General features: G+C 41.5%; 1 protein-coding gene across 3 annotated transcripts in view; it reads left to right on the forward strand.

Annotated features, from left to right (window-relative positions):
- Nucleotides 1–23,945, forward strand: part of srrm4 (serine/arginine repetitive matrix 4) — a 767,477-nt gene that overhangs the window by 657,462 nt on the left and 86,070 nt on the right. For all 3 annotated transcript variants that reach the window (XM_048556264.2, XM_059655098.1, XM_048556263.2), the window contains one exon: nt 19,620–19,763. In XM_048556264.2, the coding sequence (XP_048412221.1) occupies nt 19,620–19,763 (144 nt within the window). The remainder of the gene's footprint in view (nt 1–19,619; nt 19,764–23,945) is intronic.

Raw genomic sequence — 23,945 nt, forward strand, 5'->3', positions numbered from 1 at the left:
AGTCCCCTTCAGGCTCTAAGCTCACTTTTTCTGGGAGCATAAAATTCTAACCTATACGTCAAAATTGGCTGTAAAGCAGTTTGGAATGCCTTCAGTAAAAGTCTTCAAACAAATGCAAGTAATTCTTTCTTTTGCTTGCAGCGTCTTCCTCTTTCTCATCCATTTGTGGTCTTTGTGCCGCTTCAATATAGTACTGGGTGAATTTTTTAAATGTACCGTCCTCTTTGGAGTCATCTAACATTACATTTACTGCAGAAGTTGAGAGTTGAACAAAGTGGTTTCACTTCACAGTGACACTTGACAACTACAATACTACTTGTGTATTCAGGCCCACACTGACTTGAATCCTGAAGCAAGAATGCCTCCTTCGTTCTATTGTCAGGCCAAGCAGTGACTCCAGATTTAAGTCTCAATCAGACTATTGCAATGGGTGGTCTGGAAAGAAATTTATGAAGCACAGACTTGTTACATTCCCATCACGGTAGAGTGGTAAAGAAGCAAAACGCTGGCTCCCTGGATCGTGAGAGAAATAGAGAATATAATGAAAGAGAAGAAGAGAGCATATACCCCCTGAATTCTTCAAGTGCAAACAAAATCAAATACAATGGGTTAGATCTTCTGACGCCAACAGTATTGAATTGTGAGGTATCTGAAATTATTACATTCTAGCTCACATTGAAATAGTGTTGTATGTGGAAGTGTTATAATTGCTCCAGATACTTAAACTTGTAACGGACTGATTTGAGATGCAAACAGAGCCTGAAGATGCCATAAATAATCCAATGGTTTTTTCATGTATTTTGGTGTATCCTGGTGATGTGATAAGGCAGAGACATCTATTTTGTTTCTCTTTAACTGGACTGTCAGTGAAAAACTTCATAGTGAATTTATGATCGCATGCACATTGAATGTTCCTGCTCCTTTCCTTGTGATGGGTGCATGATTCTGTTTCTTTTTATTTGGATGAATCATCTATTAATATGTTAATATAAGTGGTCTGGCCTGTAGAAGCGAATATTTCTGAAACTTTTTACTTAAAAACAATTAATTTTGTTTTGAAATATGAAGCTACATTCAAATTTATGGAACATGAACATAAGGGGACAATAAATATTACCAATATTAGCGAGTTTTGAGAAGATTCGTAGCTCAGGTTGAGGTTCTGGATGTGAGTTTGCTCCCTGAGCTGGAAGGTTAGTTTCAGACGTTTCATCACCATTCTAGATAACATCATCAGTGAGCCTCCGATGAAGCGCTGGTGTTATGTCCCGCTTTCTATTTATCTGTTTAGGTTTCCTTGGGTTGGTGATGTCATTTCCTGTGTTGGTGATGTCATTTCCTGTTCTTTTTCTCAGAGGATGGTAGATTGGCTCCAAATCAATGTGTTTGTTGATGGAGTTCTGGTTGGAATGCCATGCTTCTAGGAATTCTCGTGCTTGTCTCTGTTTGGCTTGTCCTAGGATGGATGTGTTGTCCCAATCAAAGTGGTGTCCTTCCTTATCTGTATGTAAGGATACGAGTGATAGTGGGTCATGTCGTTTTGTGGCTAGTTGATGTTCGCACGAGAATCCCTAGAAGCATGGCATTCCAACCGGAACTCCATCAACAAACACATTGGTTCCAAATCAATCTGCCATCCTCTGAGAAAAAGAACAGGAAATGACATCACCAATGCAGGAAATGACATCACCAACCCAAGGAAACCTAAACAGATAAATAGAAAGTGGGACATAACACCAGCGCTTCATCGGAGGCTCACTGATGATGTTATCTAGAATGGTGACGAAATGTCTGAAAACTAACCTTCCAGCTCAGTGAGCAAACTCACATCCACTACCAATATTCTTATATTTATGTAAGCTGATGTTGTGCAAGAAATATTTAGTGTGGAATATTTACATATTAAAAATGTTGTATCATACATTATTATAGTGTATTTATGTGATTACATTTTGTCATATGTGTAAGCAACCCTTAAGGCTTATTAGTTATGTGCCTTATTTTCTCAAAATTCAGAAAGCAGGGCGCAAACTGCATTCTATGTTAATTGGGAACTGTTATCATTTAGCCCACTTTCTTTCCTGAAGTGTGCCATAAAGCTTAATTTACTAATCTAGGAAAATCAAAGGAAGAATCTAAAGTAGGATGCCTAGTTTGGAAGAAGGTTAACATCGGTGGAGTGAGGGGACTCTAGCCAAGGTAAAATAATCTGACTGGCAAAATCATCATGGAACGATGGGTGATCCTGAAGGAGCTGTTTGAGGTGTAGGCTTGATACATCCCTATAAAGGTAAAAGGTAAGGTATCCAAAACCAGGGGTCTGTGGACGTTGAGGGAAATAGACAATATAATGAAAGAGAAAAAAAGTGTGCATTCCAACTGAATCCTTCAAACGAGATCAAGTACAATGGATTAGAGGTTTTCCAGTGCCAACAATGCAAAACTGTGAGGAATCTGCCAGCGTTGCATGCTCGTTTATATTGGAAGTACTGATGTGTGAGTAGATACATTCGGTTCTGCTACTTCTACCCCCAAACAACCTACTCTTCATCCCATGAACCAGGGTGCAATAGCTTCTTTTAAAGTTTATTATTTAAGGCGCATATTTAACAGGCTGATTGCAACTACTGAGGAGGATAAGGACAGTGTTCTTCAATTTTGGAAAAGCTTTAACATAAAGAATGCAATTGTCATTATCATGGAAGCCTGGGGTGATGCTAGTAAGGACTGCTTGCATGCAGTTTGCTGGAAGCTTCTCTCAATTTTTTTTTCAAGATTTTAAAAGCTTTGATCTGCCAGAGCAGCTCCCAACAATCAAAGGACATTGTGTTGATCTTACAAAGCAAGTTGGATTTGAAGAAGTGGAGAGTGAGGATATGAAGAGCTGCTTGAGTCCCACTGGGAAGACCTCTCTAACAGCTGACCTACCCCAACTTGTCTCTGAGGAGGAAGTGGAAGCTGGAGATGAAGATTAAGAAGCCCAAGATGCAGCACCACGAGAGTTTTCCACTTCATTTTTGTCTTCTGCCTTGTGGGAAATTGAGAAGCAGTTGCAGCTCTTAGAGGGCAATGATTACAATGCAGAATGCAGCAGGGTAGCAGTTCACAGAATAAGATCTTATTTCACACCTTATGAACAGCTTCTTCATGAAAGAAGAAAAATGACAAAGCAGCATAAACTAGATATGCTTTTTTAAAGCCAACCCCCATGAAACACTCAAAAGACAGAGAACCACAGCCACCCACTTCTGGATTACCTATTTTTCACCCTAACCCTGCAATCACAACTGCACCTGTAGGCGGTGACGATTATGATGACCCTCAGGCCCTGCATTGACAACAAAGCTACTCCAAAACCTTCTCCCCCATCAAGTCATCTTAACACTTTTTCAAGGTAAGGCGGCGCACTGATCTTTACATCGCTGAGGCCAGGTGCCCTCAACTTGCTGACACCTCCTCCTATTGCCCCCTTGATCATGACCCCATCCCTAACCACCAAACCATCGTCTCTCAGACCATTCATAACTTCATCACCCTAGGTGACCTCCCACCCACTGCCACCAACCTCACTGTTCCCCAAACCCTCACCGCCCGTTTCTATCCGCTCCCCAAAATCCACAAACCTGATTGCCCTGGCCAACCCATTGTCTTGGCCTGCTCTTGCCCCACTGAACTTACTTCTGCCAACCTTGACTCTGTGTTCTCCCCCTGGTCCAGGGAGTCTCCACCTACATCCAGATGCTGCTTCCTCACCCACCTCCTCCAAGATTTCCAATTCCCTGGCCCCCAATACCTCATCTTCACTATAGACATCCAATCCCTATACACTTGTATCCCCCATGTGGTTAGCCTAAAAGGCCTCCACTTTGTCCTCTCCTGCAGGCCCAACTAGCCCCCTTCCACCGACACCCTCATTCGCTTAACAGACTTTGTCCTTCCCCTAAACAACTTCTCCTTTAACTCCTCCCACTTCCTACAGACAAAGGGAGTGGCCATGGGCACCTGTATGGTCCCAAGTTATGCCTGCCTCTTTTTAGGATATGTGAAACAGTCCCTCTTCCATAGCTGTACTGGCACTACCCCCACCTCTTCCTCTGCTACATTGATAACTGTATTGGTGCTGCCTCATGCTCCCACAAAGAGCTTGAACAGTTCATGAACTTTACTAGCACCTTTCAACCAACCTCAAATTCACCCGGACCATCCCTGATTCCTTCTTCTCCTTCCTGAACCTCTCTGTCTCTATCTCTGGTGACTGCCTTGAAACTGACTTCTATTTCAAGCCCACTGACTCCCATAGCTACCTGGACTACAACTCTCACCCACCCTCCTGCAAGAATGCAATCACCTACTCCCAATTCCTCCACCTCTGCCACGTCTGCTCCCAAGATGGGGTGTTCCAATCCTGCGCATCCCCTATGTCTTCCTTTTTCAAGGACTGCAACTTTCTCCATCCGGCAATTGAAAATACCCTCAACCTAATCTCTTGCATTTTTTGCACTTGTGCCCTCACAGTCCCTCTCCCCAACAAAAATAAGGACAGAATCCTCCTTGTCCTTGCATATACCCCACTAACTTGCATATCCAATGTATCATTCTCCACCATGTCCGACACCTACAATCCGACCCAACAACCAAAGGTATATTTCTCTCCCCACCCCTATCTGCCTTTCATAGGGACCGCTCTCTCTGTGGCTTCCTTCGTCTGCTCGACACTCCCCACTAACCCCAGCATCCCCTGGCACCTTTCCCTGCAACCACAGCAAGTGCTACACCTGCCACCACACCTTTCCCCCCACCTCCATTCAAGGCCCAGAACAAGCCTTTCATATCAGACAGGGGTTCACCTGTACATCCGTCAACTTGGTCTATTGTATCTACTGCTGCTGATGTGGTCTCCTCTATACCACTGAGTCCAGGCTCAGAAACCATTCTGTGGACCACCTGTGCTCTGTACAAGACAAATGTCAACACCTTCTGGTCGCCAACCATTTTAACTCCCCCTCCCAATCACTGGGTGACATGTCCATCCTGGGCCTCCTCCAGTGTCACAATGACACTACCTGCAAACTAGGGGAGTATCACACCATATTCCACCTCAGGACCCTACAGCCTGATGGTCTAAACATAGAATTCACCAGCTTTAAAATCTCCCCACCCACCCCCGGCCTTATCCCATGTCCAACCCTCCCTTTCATTCCTGCCTCCTTGACCTGACACAACCGTCCATCTTGTGTCCCACCTATCCACCCCATCTGATGCATCCCATTGACCAATCCCACCACGCCCTACCTGGACTCACTTATCACCATCCCACCTACCTTCCCCATTCCCACCCATCCACTCGCGATTTGTTCCCCAGCTCCCTTCCCCTTCCCCATTTCTGAAGAAGATTCCCGACCCAAAACATCAACTTTCCTGCTCCTCTGAAGCTGCCTGTCCTGCGGTGTTCCATCGTGTTATCCCTGACTCCAGCTTCTGCCGTTCTTGCTATCTCAAGGTGCTAAATTTGCTTTTGTTCCATTATTAGATGTAAAATAAATATTTATCCAAACTGTGCTATTCTTTGTGTTAGGCTTTTAAGTGATTTTTGACTGATTTCTTTCAGTGGTCTGCCCCAACCCCACTTTCCCCACAGGCCCTATGACTTCTGTAGTACAATTTTCTGTAGTGCGATGTTACACAGGAATGCAACTATTGGGTTACAACAGAATATTCTGTACTGTAATTGCTTGGGACTGGTTTGAGCTATAAACATCTCTAACATCAACTAACATCTAATATTTGACACTTGGGCTGGATATCTGTTGCTTACCCAGATAATGACCATTGACATCTTACACTGTTGAATCTTTTGTGTCACTCAACCTTATCACCCTAACTGATCCCAAATTGTTTCAGAGATAGGAGGACCTGCTGATGCTGGAGAATCTGAGATAACAAGGTGTAGAGCAGGATGAACACAGCAGGCTAAGCAGCATCAGAGGAGCAGGAAAGCTTGACATTTCGGGCTTAGACCCTTCTTCAGGGTCGAGGCCCGAACCATCAAGCTTTCCTGCTCCTATGATGATGTTTGGCCTGTTGTGTTCATCCTGCTCTACACCTTGTGATCCCAAATTGTAGTCCTCAATCCAACTAATTATTCCCCTGATCCAATTAATCATCTCTCTGACTCACCATTGGCGTCATTACTCAGACCCCAGATCTAATTGCCCAACCCTTGACTAGTCTTCATGCACTCACCCAGTGACCTATTCAGTCAATCACCCATTTATTCACCCATCCACTCATTCATCCACCCATCACTAAAAATGCTTGAAATCTTTAAACACTCACCTGAATAAAGCAGCTGATGTGTAGTTCTGAAGATGTCATAACTGGACTTGAAACATTGATTTGGCTTTTCTTGCTGTAGATTGCTCCCAGATCTGCTGAGCTTCTCCAAATATTTACTATTTTCTTCATCGCTATCAAAGTATAGAGTCTTTCTTTTGTTTCCATAAGCTGTCATCCTGTGTCAGTGTCATGAGAAGCACGGAGAAAACAGGCTTGCAGCTCAGATTTAAAAATAAGGGGCTGCATATGAGGCCAAGTATCATCTCTGCTTTCTCATGATTCAAGTATTCATCAGTTTATACCAAGACTTGTAGAAGCTGGGAGACAGAAGAAAACCAAAACAAACACAATAACATACGAACCCTGAAAGCATCACCAGAGCTTTCCTGCACCACTATTTGACACCTGGTATTCGATAAATGCGAGGCAAACAATAAGAAAATTAATTGTCAGTGAGTAAAAAAAGTGGCCAATTCTCTGTAGCCTGTTTCTTGCCTGGCAACTCTACATTAAACTGACCCCTGCAGAAGAGGAAATTACAGTTAATTTCTTTTCTCTGTAGGCGAAGGTCATTTTCTGTAATTGCCAACTCAACAATCACCATCCTCAATCAGATCCACTAACTCAGCTCAATCAGATCCACTAACTCAGCTCAATGAAGCCTCTGGGTGTTTATGGCTCAGTTCCACATTAGCTAATGCACTTCACAACTGAGATTTGCCAGAGCAAATTACTAACTCTTACTATATGGTCATGCAATCAATATTTGGTGAGCTTAATCAAGTGACTTCATTTTGAATACTGTTGCTAAGCAGCATGCAAGACTTCAGGATTCACACCACTCTTACATTCAGATTCCTTCCTGCCAGATCCAGCAAAATAATGTCTGTAAAGGCTAGGAATTGTTTTGTAAAATATACTTTTTCATTTTAGTTTTCAGAGCAATTGTACCTTGGAAGGAAGTAAACAACACTGACAAATATACCAGGCTGAAATGAAGGTAGCTATTGGCTTCAAAGATGCATCTACATTCTTAGTTTGATCATAGAAAAGTGTGTTGCTGATGGCAGAATCGATTTCATTTAGAAGGCTGATCAACAGAGCTTTTCAAGCTGACAGTCAATTGCAATGTCCAATAAAGCTCAGCAATGAATGCTTTGTGTCTCCTGAATGGTCCTGAGATTGGAAAATGAATACTGCAAGGAAAGAAAGGGGGTGCTTTTGTGAATATCGTTTTGTTGGGTAGAACAACATTAACTGTCAGGTTGAAAACAGTCCAGAATAGGACAGGGAAGATTGGAATTGTCGTTACATAAAAGACTGATTAATCAAGGTTTATCTATGCTTTTATGTTGGTTTGCTGTAGACCTTGATTAATAACAGACAAGTAATAGGCTGTAATCAAAATGGATTAGGTGGAAAATTGCTGGAGCAAGGAATTAGATAACATGTGTGCTCAAGAGCCTTTCCTGACCTTGAACTGATTGGAGTCCATTTAAACACTGAAACATTTTGTCAATGTGATATATCTGGCACAATCTATGCCCTATGGGGCCTCACTCAGCCCATTCTGTAGTGTCTTTCCAATCATATTTTCTATTGTAAAATACAGGTGCATTTATCAATACAAAGGAATCTATATTTTGGACAGAGTTTAAGAAAAAATGTCCTTTATACTGCTATTGTAATATATCTGTATAGGGTAGAAAGTCTGGAATTTAATTGATTTGGGCAAGATGTTGTGGATTGCAAAACCTCATTAAATCTTAACTCAAAGGTGACAAGATGATATATGAGCTTTACATGCTCTTAAAATATTGGAACTAAAGCTTGTAAAACATAACGTCACTCAAAGTGCTCTGTTCAGCCACCATCTGAGGCATCTTGATTTTCACCAGTCAGGAATTTAATGTTTGCTTTTTGCATGTAACAGCATCAGTACAGTCAGTGCTTTGTCAATATTCAGGTTGCTTGTATTACCAAATCAATAGTCATTGTGTTATTTTCTAATGCGTAAATTTGGATTCCTACCCATTGTTGCATTTTACTGCCTCTGATATTCTTGGGCAATGCTTTTTTTCCTCATTTGGGTTGTAAGTAGGAGCTTACACTTGTGGGAATTTAGTTGGCTGTTGTGAGGAATCATCAGAAGATGTCCACCCTTTGAAATCCATCAATTATGTAAAAGTTATGTTTTCTTCTGTAGGTTTCACTTGTCTGTTTTTGATTATTTATATGCAGTGTAATCAAATTTGCTAAAGATATTTATCATAAAACACTTTCAGACTATTGGCTTAAATATTTTAGAATGATTTTGACACTTTTTTAAACTTTAGGACTAGTTTAAGTGCAGCCTTATCAAAGTCATGTATTATCCCACAACAGTGACTGCACTTCAAAAATATTTCATTAGCTGTAAAGCACTTTCAGGCATCTTTCTTCTGGGATCATAAAAGGCACTTCAGCAGAGATTCAAGTAGTCACACAGCTCAGGAGGCTATTCGATCCATCATGTCTCTATCAGCAGTATAATTCCAAACTCTTTCAGCTGTCTATACAGAGCATGGTAGGAAACTGGTAACCAGATCATGCAAAGTCAATTTGACAAAACTCAATGTACATGTGAATATGGGACTTTATAATTGGAAAAGAGTTGACACCAAAGGTAAAACAAAATCATGACAGCAGAAAGTCCAGTTGTGCAAATGTGTGGTGCATACAGATATAATACTTATGAACATTGTAATAAGATAATTGCTTCCAGTAAACCTTTCTCAACAGTTGTACAAAACCCTAGACTTAAGAGACATTCTTACCCTGTCCTGCCTTGTTGATATCCCTATTCAATACTAAATTTGCCTTAGTTATGAAGCTGATTGCCAGCTGAAAGACTGAGCAGGATCCCAGCATCTGCTGTAAAAAGGGAGGAAAGTGTGGCCATTCCCATAGGCTACCTTTCGCCCAACTCCCAGTTTAGGACAGTATAGGCAGATTTTCACGTGCAGGAACTCTTTTAGTTGTGAAGTAGCGTATGTTTAATAAAATAAACATGGAAAATGCTGAAGAAATTTCACCATGTCTGGTAGTATCTGTGGAGAGAGAATAGAGTTAACACTTACAGTCCCACAACTCTCCTCTGGAACTGGTATATGGTTTGTTTGACTTGTGACAACGTGTGAGTGATTCTCAATGGGCTGGAAGTTTACCATTTGTAGTTCAAATGTTTTCTCAAATGAGATTCGTTGTTCCCTGTTTACCATGACTTGGAGAGACTTTTCTAACACAATCTTCCACTCTTCATCTCATTAATCACACAACTAGGCACATCGGTGCCTTTCTTGGAGAACCATGGGGTTGAAGAGTAGAAACATTCACTACTGCTGGGATCTTCTATCATACATCTATCTCTGTTGTCTTATTTAGAAGTCAGCTGCACAACACTTTTTTTCAATTAACTCATGGAATGTGGGCGTTGCTGGCTGGGTCAGCATTTCTTGCCCATCTCTAGTTGCCTTGAGAAGGTGGTGATGAGTTGCCTTCTTGAATCACTGCAGTCCCAGTCCATGTGCTGTAGGTTGACCCACAGTGCTGTTGGAAAGAAATTCCAGGATTTGTCCCAGTGCCAGTGACGGAGCGTTGAAATATTTCCAAATCCTATCTGCCCCTCAGGCTGCAGTGCTTTCATTCAGGACATGGCCTAGCAGAAAGGAAAACTCAGATGCTGCTTCAGACAGGAACCTGCAGGTGTTGCTTGACAGGGCAGTGAAGAAGATGCAGTCCTTTGCCAGCTGATTATTACAGGACACCATGTCACCAGACCATAGTCGGTTGCAGCCTGAGTCCCTGCGGTGTCCTGGGTGAAACAGGACAAGCAGCAGTGTGCAGGAAGAAGGTCAATGATCTTCTGCAGCCTGAAAGGATAAGTGCTATCATTTTCTCTCTGCTACATTGTACTCTTTCCAACTCTGCCATTGCACACTCACTAAGGGTCATGGACTATAACTTTACAGAAAAGATGTGGAAGCATTGAAAAAGGTGTAGAGGAGATTTACCAGGATGTTGCCTGGAATGGAGGGAAGGTCCTACGAGGAAAGATTGAGAGAGCTAGGGCTTTTCTCTTTAGAACAACAAGGGATGAGAGGTGATTGATAGAGGGAGACAAAATGATCAGAGGTATAGACAGAGTGGACAGCCAGAGACTTTTTCCTCGGGAGGAGGTAACTATTATGAGGGGGCGTAGTTTTAAAGTGAGTGGAGGTAGATTTAGGGGAGACGTCCGAGGTAGGTTCTTCACTCAGAGGGTGGTTGGGGCATGGAATGCATTGCCGGAGAGGGTAGTGGAGTCGGCCTCATTGGGGCATTTAAGCAGCTATTAGACAGGCACATGGATGATAGTATGAGTTAGGGGTGGAGGTTAGATAGACCTTAGGTTTAGAGTAGAAAAGTTCCGCACAACATTGTGGGACGAAGGGCTGGTACTATGCTGTACAGTTCTATATTCTATGTGCTATAAATCTGTGTTGCATGCGTCAAGTTCATTTATCATCTCTCATCCACTTCATACTCACAACCTGCTAACCCTTCCTATCATTGCCCACCTCCCACTAACTAACTGACTGGGAATACTCTAATACCTCTACTGCTCGTGCATAATCACTAATTGCTTTCCACTTCCATCGTACTCAATACCTTTTTATCTCCTTGCAGGAAAATTTTGCTCACAGCTGGCTCAAGAGGGGCAAGTTAGGGTGGGGGAGAGGGGCAGAGGGACTGCGGTTCCTAAAGCTCTCTATTCCCGAAAAAGTTCTGCATTTAGCCTGATAAGAGACCAACTGCTCATGGGGACAGAGACATCTCAAAGGACAGCCAGCTCAGTGAGCTTCATTCTGCTGTGCTGGAGGCCCTCAGCTTCACATCCATCTCTCAGGAGGAAGCTAGTGAATACTCAAAAAATGAACCGACAAAACTTTTGCCTGTAGCTCCCAGTAGCTCATCTCAGTGAGTTATCTTTCTGCATTTGACTCAAGAGCAAAGCTTCTGATACGTCTCTGTAACAGGTCAAGAATGAAACACCCCAGGTCCCTGACGCTCCAAGGACTGCCAGAGACCAGGGGCCTGTTCAACCACAGGCAGAAGATGCATCAGTGATTAATGACCTTGTCAAAATGAACAAGCAGTCACGGAAACAGCAGGCAGCATTGACAAAGGCTGTCAGAATGGAGGAGTCCTCCCATGTTATAAGTGCAGCAAACTTTATTTCAACTGGCACTCTTAATAAACTGGCAAATATTATAGACTGGTTTACTGTATTATTCTGTCCAATTTTTATCATTTTTTAATTTATGTATCTCAATGTAAATACACTTGTTCAATCAAATGGTCATGTGAAATATCAACAATTGATTCAATTTCAAGTCAGTTTCTCCTCAAATACCATGATCGACCGTGATGTATGAGTATTCACTTGAGGGTTCGAGTGAAAACGCTCTCTGCTAATAAGTTTTATGTAAAGCAAGGTTGCATTATTATTCAAGTGACATATGCCATAACTAAAGTCTAACAGTGATGTCTATATCCTCTGCATAATGTTTCTATTACTTTGTGTGTGTTTTTACAATGATTATATGAACTTCTTGATCATCCAGAATATTTGATCAACTGGAACATTCCTGGTCCCTTAGGGGCTGGTTAGTAAAACATTTGCTGTAACCTACTGACTCTGGCATTTGTATGTCTGGCTATCTCCAAGGACACATTAGCAATCACCGTGGAGACCCAAGTCCAACACATTCAGTGTCTGACAGATGTGTCCTGCACTCCATTACTCAACCAGATATTCTCATCAACATTGTCAAAGCAAGAGGGGAGTGAAGGACCTTGACTTTGCTCATGGATTCCGTTCCTCTCAGACAGAGAGGGTGGTGCCATTCGGCACCCATAGGGAGGAGGTATAACACTCAGGGTCCCCAGAAGTTTCATCTCAGGAAACTGTGGATGCAATCTACCCCTGAACTTGCTCCTGTCTCACATTCCAAAACCTGCAGATAATGAGGGTAAGTTGTCATCAGTCATGTTTTGAAGGGATATACCTTGACTCCCAACATCCATCACAAGGCTCGAGGACTTGGAAGGAGGCAAGAACCTATGAATATTCCAGTATGTCAGGCTGAGAGCAGCCCTCAGCATATTTGGTGTAGACAGACCTTCAGAATTTGTCATCAATGATCACAAGGAATTCACATATTGATGAAGTAAACGCTGTATTCTCAAATATGGCATTCTTAAAGTAGTGTGGATATAAGCAATTGCACTGTGTGAATGGACAAAGCCTGTAGCAGCGGAAAATCCCAACACCTGACGTGCTTCATTTTCCTCAACAAAAAGTGAAGAATCGCAAGAGCTGTGCTCTTGAGAAAATGGCATTGGTATATCCTGTGGGTGTTCTGGGGTGAGGGTTGAGAGATAAGGTCCTCAGATGCTCCTTGAGACAAGCCACTGGCATGATATTCAAGATAGTTGTGACCTTGTGACCATTGGAATGAGATACCCACTCAGCCATCCAAATTCAAGTCCTGATTCAGCAGATAACAGTTGAACAACAATTCTTCCAAATATCCTTTAATTGGTGTCTTTAACTGCCTTTCCAAGGGCTGTGTAATACTGACAATGAAGCCTGCAGATGAAGTATTTTCTTCCACCTCAATGATGGCTCCTCACCTTCTGCGACCTCCTCTGGAAGTTGTGCAGCAGTTATTGGGGGTTACTATTCTTGTAACCTCAGCCTTTTTCTTTGTTGTCTTTGGAATTTCACCAAAGCCACAACTACTCCAGCCAATGATCTCCATGTGAGATCCATGAGCAGATAATTTGTTGGGAATGTCTAAAGGACAAGACAATTTTACTAAAGGAAATTCAGAGCCTTCACATTCCTCACTATGAAGACTCGTGCCACGCCCTCACACAGTATGACATGAAGCTTCCCAAGGAGAACATTGTCTCTCCTCAATAAGGAGGTCTGAGGTATGTGACCTTTACCAATTAGATACTACACCATCACAGTTTTAATGCTTCTCTGGGTGTAGAATTTTGCTGATAAGCTAAAGAAAAGGTTCTCTTCTACATGACAGACCCTGTCCTTGCATAATTATAGCTCAGTATGTGAATCTGGTAGTCGTATTTGCTTCTAGTGTTTACTGCAGAATGTGATTGTGCAATGGTACGTTCCACTTCTAAGTACATTATTTTCATTACAGTTGCTTAGCTGACATGGCAAGGAGGCAATTAGTGCAAACAATGTAGTGGCCATGACTGCATGAGGCCATAATGCTTAACATGCGTACTTGGGCATGTAAGGAAATGTAAACTGAAACCAGATGGGTGGCGTTACTGGAGGGCTGGTTTCTTCAATTGCCCCAAGCAAAGCCTCTGGTTCTCAGACTTTTTCTCTTCCTCTCTTCCCAGAGAAGAAACACTAACTTCCTTTACCCACTTTGCATGCAATGCAAGCCATTTTGTGGATTTATCACTCAGTTGATTTTATGATCCAACATTGCAATGTTCCATCTTCACTTCAGTGTGAGTGACTTGACTCAAGTGACTTGATTGACAAGTTCCATTTCTGTTGTACAAAACCCACCCCTCCCCCCTTCATGTTTCCCTTTGTTTTGCTGTGGGTCTAACTTTCGACATTTCAGCTTTTCCCATTTCTATTAAGGCCCTTTGTTAATTTAACAATCACTTTATCGAACGGCCCATAAGTTTGGAAATTCTCATGTCCTTGTTGGCTGTACACCCTCTCCACATTGTGCTCCACAGTTGCACAACGGCTAGCTCAAACATTCAATGGGCAGCCTTGGTCAGGTACCCACTCTGCTGTTCTTATCTCAAATTTACACCATCTGAGAGATGGAATGAGCATGTAAACAGGATATTTAATGTGATCAGAGATAAGGGTCTGGGTCCAAAACATCAGCTTTTGTGCTCCTGAGACGCTGCTTGGCCTGCTGTGTTCATCCAGCTTCACACTTTGTTAGAGGCCAGACTTAGTGTGATTTGCTTGAAATTCCCCTTCTGTGGCTAGCGTTCTCTTCCTATTTGCCATAAGACCACACCCTACAATCTTCACTTGCCTCCATAACTGTCACTATTCCCTCAGAGACTCAACACAATGTAACCCATCCCCAGAATTGCCTGTTTTCTTCGGGACTCCATGGACTGCCCCTTGACTGTAATTGACCAAATGCCGAGGGCTGACTCTGGTCGACTACCTGGAGTGACTTGGCAGGACAGCTCTAAGTGCTCTACCTGTAATCCCTGGACTAGCTGTACTTGACATTCAAGATGGACCCAATCTATTGACTGCATGGACATTGATCCCCAGACTCTGGTAAGTGCCAAGGCCCTAACTGACAATAGCTAACCTTCCTTACACTGGAATTAAACAAGCCCTTTGACTGACTTTGGTGACAGCACCTGGCTGATCGCAGTGACACCACCGCAGCAAGGACTACTTCCCTTTGACTTCTCAGATTTTCAATTTAACCTATTTTTCTAATCAACCTGTTCAGAGATGTTGATGCACACCTCTGGAGTAAGTGAGACTTGAACCTGGCCCTTCTGGTCTGGGTGTAAGTACACTGCCACTGCACAAGAGGGCCCTCAAAAGTGAATTGGACAGACACTGGGCTCAAAGAAGGGAAGGTGAGAGACATAGTTGGCAGGTTTGATATCTGGGCGGGGAGATCCCAATGGATTTCAAACCCAATGCATTTAACAACTACAGGCCTCTCTTTGAGTTTTACACATGGCCATTTATTTGAAGCACATGTAGCGTGTGTACAGTGTGAGTTGCTGGTAAATGCTGCAGGTGTGACATTGATGTTGCACAGACTGACCTGTCCATTCCCTTGACTGCTGAGTGCTCCTTTCCATTATATGCTGCCCACCTCTCCTTCTGTGCTTTAAAGTAATGCAAGTCACAGAGGCTGGCAGCCTGAAGATCAGCACTAAAGACCCTGTGCGCTAAGAAAGCAATAAGAAGCACATAGCAGCCAACGAGCGGGATTTGGTAGCATCAAAGAAAGTGAACATTAAGAAATCAAAGAAAGCCATAAACTGCATCCTGTGTAAACATGCCTGTGTGTATCTGTATAACAGGGACATGACCGAAACAAGCCATAGGTTTTCCTGAGCTCCAGTGTGCTCAAGGGCTGTCCTGGTATCTGAGTTGGCTTGAGGATAGACATGATACTGTGGTGAGACTGATGGTTTACCTGACAAAAGGCTGACAAGGATGCCTGCCATAGAAACATGCAGGATTGTCATTGTGAAGAAGCAGCTGCACAACGGCTAGTTCAAACATTCAATGGGCAGCCTCGGTCAGGTACCCATGCTGCTGTTCTTATCTCAAATTTACACCATCTGAGAGATGGAATGAGCATGTAAATGAGATATTTAATGTGATCAGAGATAAGGGTCTGGGCCCGAAATGTCAGCTTTTATGCTCCTGAGACGCTGCTTGGCCTGCTGTGTTCATCCAGCTCCACACTTTGTTATCTAGGATATTTAATGTGTTATTTCATGCATCTAATGTGATGTAAATGCATGGATAAGGGTAGCTGCTGTTGAATGGTGAGATTCTGACGTTATTTAAGTCTTGAGGGGTGTATTAAGAAAATTTTTCTTGATGTCGCAGATCTGATATTTTTCATTCTCACCTTATATTTCCACCTGTACTGTAGTACTTATCTCACAACAGGAAGGGGAAGATCCTGCTCATGGTTACCAAAATAACTAGAGCCTAAATTGCTATAGTTTTCCCTCCCTAATTTCTGATAAGCAGAACAGCACTTGAAGTCAAGCTCGTTAAAAGATTAGTCTATTAAAGAACAAAGATTCATTTATATGTCTTCAGTTTGTGTCAAAATATAACTTTGTGGGTTTCAAAGACTGTCAAATATCAGAATTGGTCTTTTTAAAATATTAATTCGTGCTGGACTGCTAGACTATGGAAGAGGTAAACGTAGATTCTTTTGATTCCTGAAGTATCAAATGAAAATGGTTGCATGACGATACATAATCAGACTCTTAAACACAGGTTAAAATTGTGATCAGAGATAATGGGAACTGCAGATGCTGGAGAATCCGAGATAACAAGGTGTGGAGCTGGATGAACACAACAGGCCATGCAGCATCTTAGGAGCACAAAAGCTGACGTTTCGGGCCTAGACCCTTTTTCTGATGAAGGATCTAGGCCCGAAATGTCAGCTTTTGTGCTCCTAAGGTGCTGCATGGCCTGTTGTGTTCATCCAGCTCCACTCTTAAACACAGGTCTTCATTCTTACTTCACCTGTCCTGGCATGTGAAAGCTCTGTATCAGGAAATTGTAAGATGGAAACTTGCACATTGTTCGCACTGTTTGATTGTTGCTGATGAACAGATGCCTGTAACATAAAAGAATTCCTACAACCTAAAATCAGAGCAAAAGGTGCTTACATCTGACTGAAGATCAGTAAATATGAAGTTGGACAAAAAGTCTTTCTTCTAACATCTCTTATCAAGTTAGGTGTTACCATATCAGGCTTTCAAGTTGAAATAAAAACCAAAAGAACTGCAGTTGCTGTAAATCAGGAACAAAAACAAAGTTGCTGGAAAAGCTCAGCAGGTCTGGCAGCATCTGTGGAGGAGAAAACAGAGTTAACGTTTCGGGTCCAGTGATCATTCCTCAGAACAGTTCTGAAGAAGGGTCTCGACCCAAAACATCAGCTTTCCTGCTCCTCTGATGCTGCTTGACCTGCTGCGTTCATCCAGCTCTGCACCTTGTTATCTCTAGTCAAATATTGTCAGGATTCAACATTTGTGGACCAATCTTACTCAAAATTTCTATGTGTTTCCCTTGATCCTCCAATGTAACTCACCAAATTGTCCAACATAGCCTCTTCAATTTTCACCGTAATACTCTGATCACCCATCGCAACTGATTGGCTGTTCAGATAATAGGCTGAATCGATCAGAACTTAGTGACTAATTCCCATAACTCCCCACTCATCTACAATAGCCTCCTAATTATTCACAACTCCCGAAGACTTCATGGTATTGTTCCAATTCCTCTCTCATCATGAACAGAAGCTCTGGGGAAATGAAAGTGGACGTGTATGCTATATTTTCCATGTTCGGATGAAGTTATGAAAAACAACTGAGAGAGCGCTCATCTTAACTGAAATTCTTTCCCTGCGTTGTTTGTTTGTATTGACTTTCAATATCCTACACCTGTGTGGTGCTCGAAGTGTGAATATAAAACAATACTCTTAACCTGTATGGAGTGGTTCAAGTACAGAAAATGCTGGAGCTACTCAGCAGGTTAGGCACTGTCTGTGGAGAGAGAAATGGAGTTTCAAGTCGGTGATCTTTCACTGAAACCGCTGAGCTGGGTTCTGCTTTTCAAAGAAATAGGCGAATATGATGACCAATCTATGATTTAATTTATACCATAATTGAGAGCAAGTGGTGCCCTACTCGACAGGTAGTGCTTGCTCGGGACATGGTTTATTTCAAAAGAGATTTTGTATGTCAATACAAGTTACTTTCTCATGCACTCAAGGCAAAAACATTGGCAGATTATCAGATCCACACTGAGACACCAACCTACTTGTCAATGTTGAAAGATTACATTCACAGTCAGTAACTTTCTGATATATAGAGGCTGTAGGCAAGGTGTCTCACTATCAGCATGTAATTGGAAGAATTTTCCAAGCACTTTAATGCCTCAGGTAATGCTTGTTATGGGTATAGATAACAAGCAATTCATTTTAGCCCCAAGCTATTTGCTCCCATTCTGTTACTCTGCGTCTTTGATAAGTGTTGTTGGTTCTTTAGTTACATTCTGTTTGCTATCTTTCACTGACCAGATTTCTTAATTAAATTCAAACATGGAAATGAGTCTCGCACAAGAAGTGATTTTTTTGTACTCTTAGTTTCAGTATTTGAATACATCGAAAAGTAATTTTCCTGCTATAAGCTGAGGCCGCATCTGCCTGTTTAGATGGATGTAGAAGGTCTCACAATGGTGTTTTGAGACGATAGGAAATATCTCTATGTTCAGTCCAATATTTGTCCCTTAATTACCATCGCAAAATTAACAAATTACCTGATCATTATCACATTAATTGGCTGGCTGTGTGAAAATGGAATGCTGTATTTCTGACCAGACCATGGTGACAATGCTTCAAAACTAATTAATTGGCTGTGAAGCACTTCGAGACACCTGGTGGTCTAGTGTGCTATCTAAATGCAAGTCTTTTTTTTGCTTTCATTACGACCCTTGTCCGCAAATCCCCCACTATTCAGTATATAGGACTCACATAGAATCATTGAATACAGATGGAGACATTCCCAAATAAATGCAAGACAGGTATATCACTGATGGGTTTGTATAAATCCCAGGAAAGGATTTTCTCACTGCAAGCAGTTTCAGAACAATTGCTGTGTGGAATTTACAATAAAATTTAAAGGGCTCTTCTTGGGTCATTTACATCAGCGAGGAGTGGATATTGATTCAGGTTCATGTCAGTAAAGCATTATCTAATGGGGGTCAGCCGCAACAAATTTATCAAGTTATAATCTGCCAGTGAGTAGCAGATGAAAACTGCTGTTAAGACGCTACATTGGTACTTTTTGTAGTTTGACGCTTCAGACAGTTAATCTTTTGTGTCCACATCATTCCAAACTCCCTGTTGCCAACTCAAAGTTTTTAATTTCAAATAGATTTCAACCTTAGCATGACTATAGGCACCTCTCTGTGTGACACTTTCATATTTGTTGAGTGAACAATGTTTTGCAACATCTCATAAGCTTTTGAGATGACAAACAGCTTTTAACACCTTTGCTGAGCTGTTTTGAAAAGATAAAGACTGTAATGCCATTCATCACCAAACAATGGGAAATGCGTGGGGTAATAATTCCTTCGCCATATAGGACTCGGTGTTATGACAACAGGACTGAATGTTCGCTGAGATCTAGGGATAGTAAATTAACCACCATTGAAACAATAATTTTGCTCACCCTCATTTACATACAGTCATTATTATCAATGAAAGTGCAATCAAAATAAATCATAGTCATCACTTTCCAGCCTGTACTCAATGGGTGTTTAATTGGGACTGTTCAATTAGTAAACACTGTAGGAAGGTGAACTGCTGAAACTGGACTGGTGCTTGTGGTGTCCTGTGCTTTTTATTGTCAGACTGACAAAATTATCCACTACTTCTGTTGTTTTTCGTCACCAGCGGCACATCAAACCACCAGGCCTACAGCAGCACTGAGAGGAGAAGTGAGTCATCGAGTGCAGGTCCAGTGGTGCGGGCCCCACCTACAAATGGATGCAGCAAGACCAAGGAAAACAAGCATCAAAATCACCACAGACCACGCAGGTACGAGCCTTTTTTTCTCAGCTTCAGTTTTTGTCCAATATTAACAGTACTTCATTCGTTATTGATGCTGGATTTACAAAAGAAGCAAAGGTGATAAGACCAAAACCTCTGCGCTCAGCGAATCGTTCGCATTTGGAACACACTGCCCGCAAGTGCGATGGAGGCAGGTTCAACTGAGGAGGAAATTGGACAAATATTTAGATAAAAATTATGCACAAGGGTATGGGGCAAATTAGCACAAGGTCATAATGCTCATTTGAAGGGCTGGTGCAGGCCCAGTGGGCCCAAAGACCACATTCTGCACTATAATGCCTCTGTGATTCATTGATTTATATGCAACAATCACCTCGTTAAGCTGATCAGTGGTAAGAACAACATAGCAAGGACAGAGCAAGGATAAGGCTGAAATCAGTGTAAATTGTAGACATCACTGAGCTTAATAAACAGATTAAGCAACATTAAACTACTGAACAAAAAAATTTTCAGATTGCTTGATCTTCTGTTTACTCTATTTGCTTTTCTTTCCAATTAGATCTTTCTTTTTTCTTTCACTTTTCCTAATAGCTTGCATCAGTCCGTAATTCCCTACCATGCAAGCTTGCATTCTTTGATACTTAATTTCTTTTTACGGACTTTAAGATTTTTAAGTGTGTCCTCTGTCCTGTCGTCAGTTTTGCTTTACTTCCTAATTTTCTTGCTCTGGTCTCCTGAAGTTATTAGCTGTGAACAATGTTGAATACTGTGGTGATTTGTAGTCGAGTGGGTGCTGTCACCATTCCTACTTTCTGTGCCAAGGTTAAGAACATATTTAATTGAATTGAACTGCCATTGAAACAAACATAACGGCCATCCTTCATGCAGTTAAAATGAACTATTACAATGCAATCAAAATAAATTATTTTTACCTTCCCTGCCTGCATTGTAATCAATGAGTGTTGGATCCATGTTGCCCTATTACTGCCCAGTGATAGAGGATAAACCAGCGTTGAGTCTTAATGAGAAGAAGCATTTGTCTAACACAAGATGTAGTTTATTGCATGACAACGATAGACACAGTTACATTGACTAGTTGGACAAAATTACAAAGCCTAACAGGAGGCAAATTTGACACATCAGTCTCCACTGGAGCTTCGTGATAGACTACTTTCTCTCCGACAGAAGATGTGTGACATGGTCAGATTTAGTGGAGCTTGATGCAACTTTGACATTAACTCTTTCAGAACCATTACATTATGGGGAGTGATAAATATAGTGGTATTGTTGCTGAGCTAGTCATCCAGAGCTCAATGTTAATATTCTGGGGATATGGCTCCAAATCTCATCATGACAATGACATTTGAATTCAGTAAAGTTTGGAATTAAAAGTCTAAGAGCAAGCAAATATCCACTATAAGCTGTTGTAAAATGTATGTGGTTTATTTGATCTGTCACCTAGATAGTATTCATTGAAAACATAAATTAGGAACAGGAGCAGGAGTAGGCCTTTCAACCCCTCAAAATCACTAATATCATTCTTTACATTTTTAGTTGATCTGCTTTAATTCCATTTTCTTATATGTTCCCTATATCCTTTAATTCACTGCGAAGTCAAAAATTTATCTTAGTCTGAACTATTCTTAACAGTGGAACATTCACACTCTCTAGGGTAAAGAATCAAAAAGATTTGCATTGTTTAGCTAAAGAAATTTCTCCTCTTTTCAATCCTGAATGACTGATGCCCTGTTCTGATGCTCTGCCTGTGAGTTCTTGATTCCCAACCAGGCAGAGCAACATTCCAGTGTCTACTCAGTCAAGTCCCTTCACTAAACCTCACATTTATCTTTGAGCAAACCCATGTCTTTCTGAACAGTTTTACAGGATCCCTGCCTTTTAAAAGTAGTGAATATTTCTGCTCTGACTAAACTGAACAACTACACACCTCCTCATATAAGGTGCCATCTTAAATCTTGCTGCCCATTCACTTGACCTGTATAGGTCTCTTTCCAACAACTTTGTGTCTTTGTCACAGGTTTACAATCTCACCCAACTTAGGAACATCAGCAAATGTAGATACATAATGTTTGGAATAAGGGCAAAATATTGTAGATGCTGGAGATCTGAAGTAAAAGCAGAAAGTGCTGTAGAAGCTCAGCAACCACAGAGAGAGAAAGAAAAAGTCTGAGATAACACTTCTGCAGAATTCCACAAATGCTGTCAGATTTGCTGAGTTTCTGCAGCATTTTCTGTTCTTATTACATAATTGTTGGTTTCTTTGTCTAAACCATTAATATTGATTGCAAATAGCCGAGGCCTCACCACTGATCCTTGGGGACGTCTATTAGTTTCACTAATCTGTCAATTTGGAAATGCCTTATTTATCCCTCTTCTTTGCCTTCTGTTAATTAATGAATCCTCTATCTATGTTAATATATTACCCCAACCTGATGAGCCTTTACCTTGTGGATTAAACTTATATCACCTCATCAAATGTCTTTTTGAAATCCAGGACTACTATGTCTAATGGATCTCCCTTTTGTACCATGTTTGTCACACCCTTAAACAGCTCTAATAGATTTGCCATGCATAATTTCCCATTCCTAAAACTAGATTGATTTTGTTTGATAATTTTCTAAATGCACTGTTAAGACCAGAGAGTGGGGAGCCTGTGGAATTCTCTTCCACAGCTGAGGCCAAATTGTTAAATGTTTTCAAGGAGGAATCAGTAGAATTCTTAGGACTAAAAGAGATAAGTGGTATGGGAAGAAAGCAGGAACAGGGCACTAGGTTAGATGATCAGCCATGATCATATTGAGTTGCGGAGCAGTCTCAAAGGGTTGAATGTTCTACTCCTGCCCCCGTTTTGTATGTTTCCTGTCAACTTGAGTCAGGCTAACTATTTCCATATTTTCTCTTTCACTCCTGTTACATGTGCCATCTTTCAATCTGTCAGAACCATTCTGAAGCCTAGAGAATTTTGAAATATCATAATTAGTGCATTCATTATCCCTGTAGCTATCGCCTTCAGACTGTAAATTTCTCCAACTATGTTATTTCTGCTGATGCTGATTACTTTAAGATTCTTACTCTTTTTGAGTGTCACCAAAGGTGATGGTCCTCGTTCAACATTCAAGTAAGCATAGTTCCAAAAGGGCCCTTGGAATGATAAACAGAAGGAGGATTCCCATTGATTTCTTCCACTAATACACTGAGTGCTCAAACCAAATGAAGGACCGCAATACCCCTTTCTTTAAGATTAGTTAACTCATCACACTGAAAAGACCGAGCATGGTATTATGATAGTCCTCGTGGATAGGCTACTTACAGGCTAAACTTGATGATCCAATGGACATGCCTTCTCAAGACATCTGAAATTGTCATGCCATTCAATCAAGACTGGCTTTAATTAGACAAAATGGGATTGGAAGGTTAGTTTTCCAGGCAAGCAATGTATAGAATGATAGAAATAAATCATGCTTGCCTGCAATGTTGGCTACAGTGAAATAAAGGCTTGGTATTCAGTTTTCAGAAAAAATGGATAGACACCTGAGCTTGAGGGCAGTTATTTTAGGGGAGGAAGGTTGAAGATTGGGAATCATTAAAACAGATTTGATTAACATAATATCCCAAGTTTTGAAAATTCATCTTTTTATTTTGGGTGTGAAGTACACTTCTTATAATATTCATACCATTGCATTTAAAATGGGCTGAAAATTTAATCACTTTTGCAAAGATCTTAATATGCAGCATATTCATAAAATTTATGTGTATTGAAGCAACCATCTCAAATAGCAAAACTGAAGCTGTGATTTTTAACATATTGAGTTTCCTTCCTGAAGAATCAGCAACAGTCCATACACCCTGACTGCCCTGAAGCCATGCATGAAATTAGGGCTTTCATTGAGTCTCATCTCTGACTATCTGATTAGCTGGCAGCTTGTCAGTTCCAGGAATGAACACCTTGTAGCCAGGACTGGGACTGCAGGCAAGTCTCAGGGGTCAAACACCATGAGTGTGGATGTTGGTGGACAAGCCAGGAGCACCCACAATGCCCAGACTGTCTTCTGGGGACGCAACATTGAAAATGCACTGTTGGTGGTGGTGCCCTTGCTGTGCCTTAACCCACCCAAGCAGGATCACTTTCCAGGCTTCCGCCCCGTTAATCCAACCCCTGGCCTCATCATTGCTGCTGACCTCATCCTAGCA

Source organism: Stegostoma tigrinum, chromosome 26 (assembly GCF_030684315.1).
Source record: "Stegostoma tigrinum isolate sSteTig4 chromosome 26, sSteTig4.hap1, whole genome shotgun sequence".
Classification (NCBI taxonomy): domain Eukaryota; kingdom Metazoa; phylum Chordata; class Chondrichthyes; order Orectolobiformes; family Stegostomatidae; genus Stegostoma; species Stegostoma tigrinum.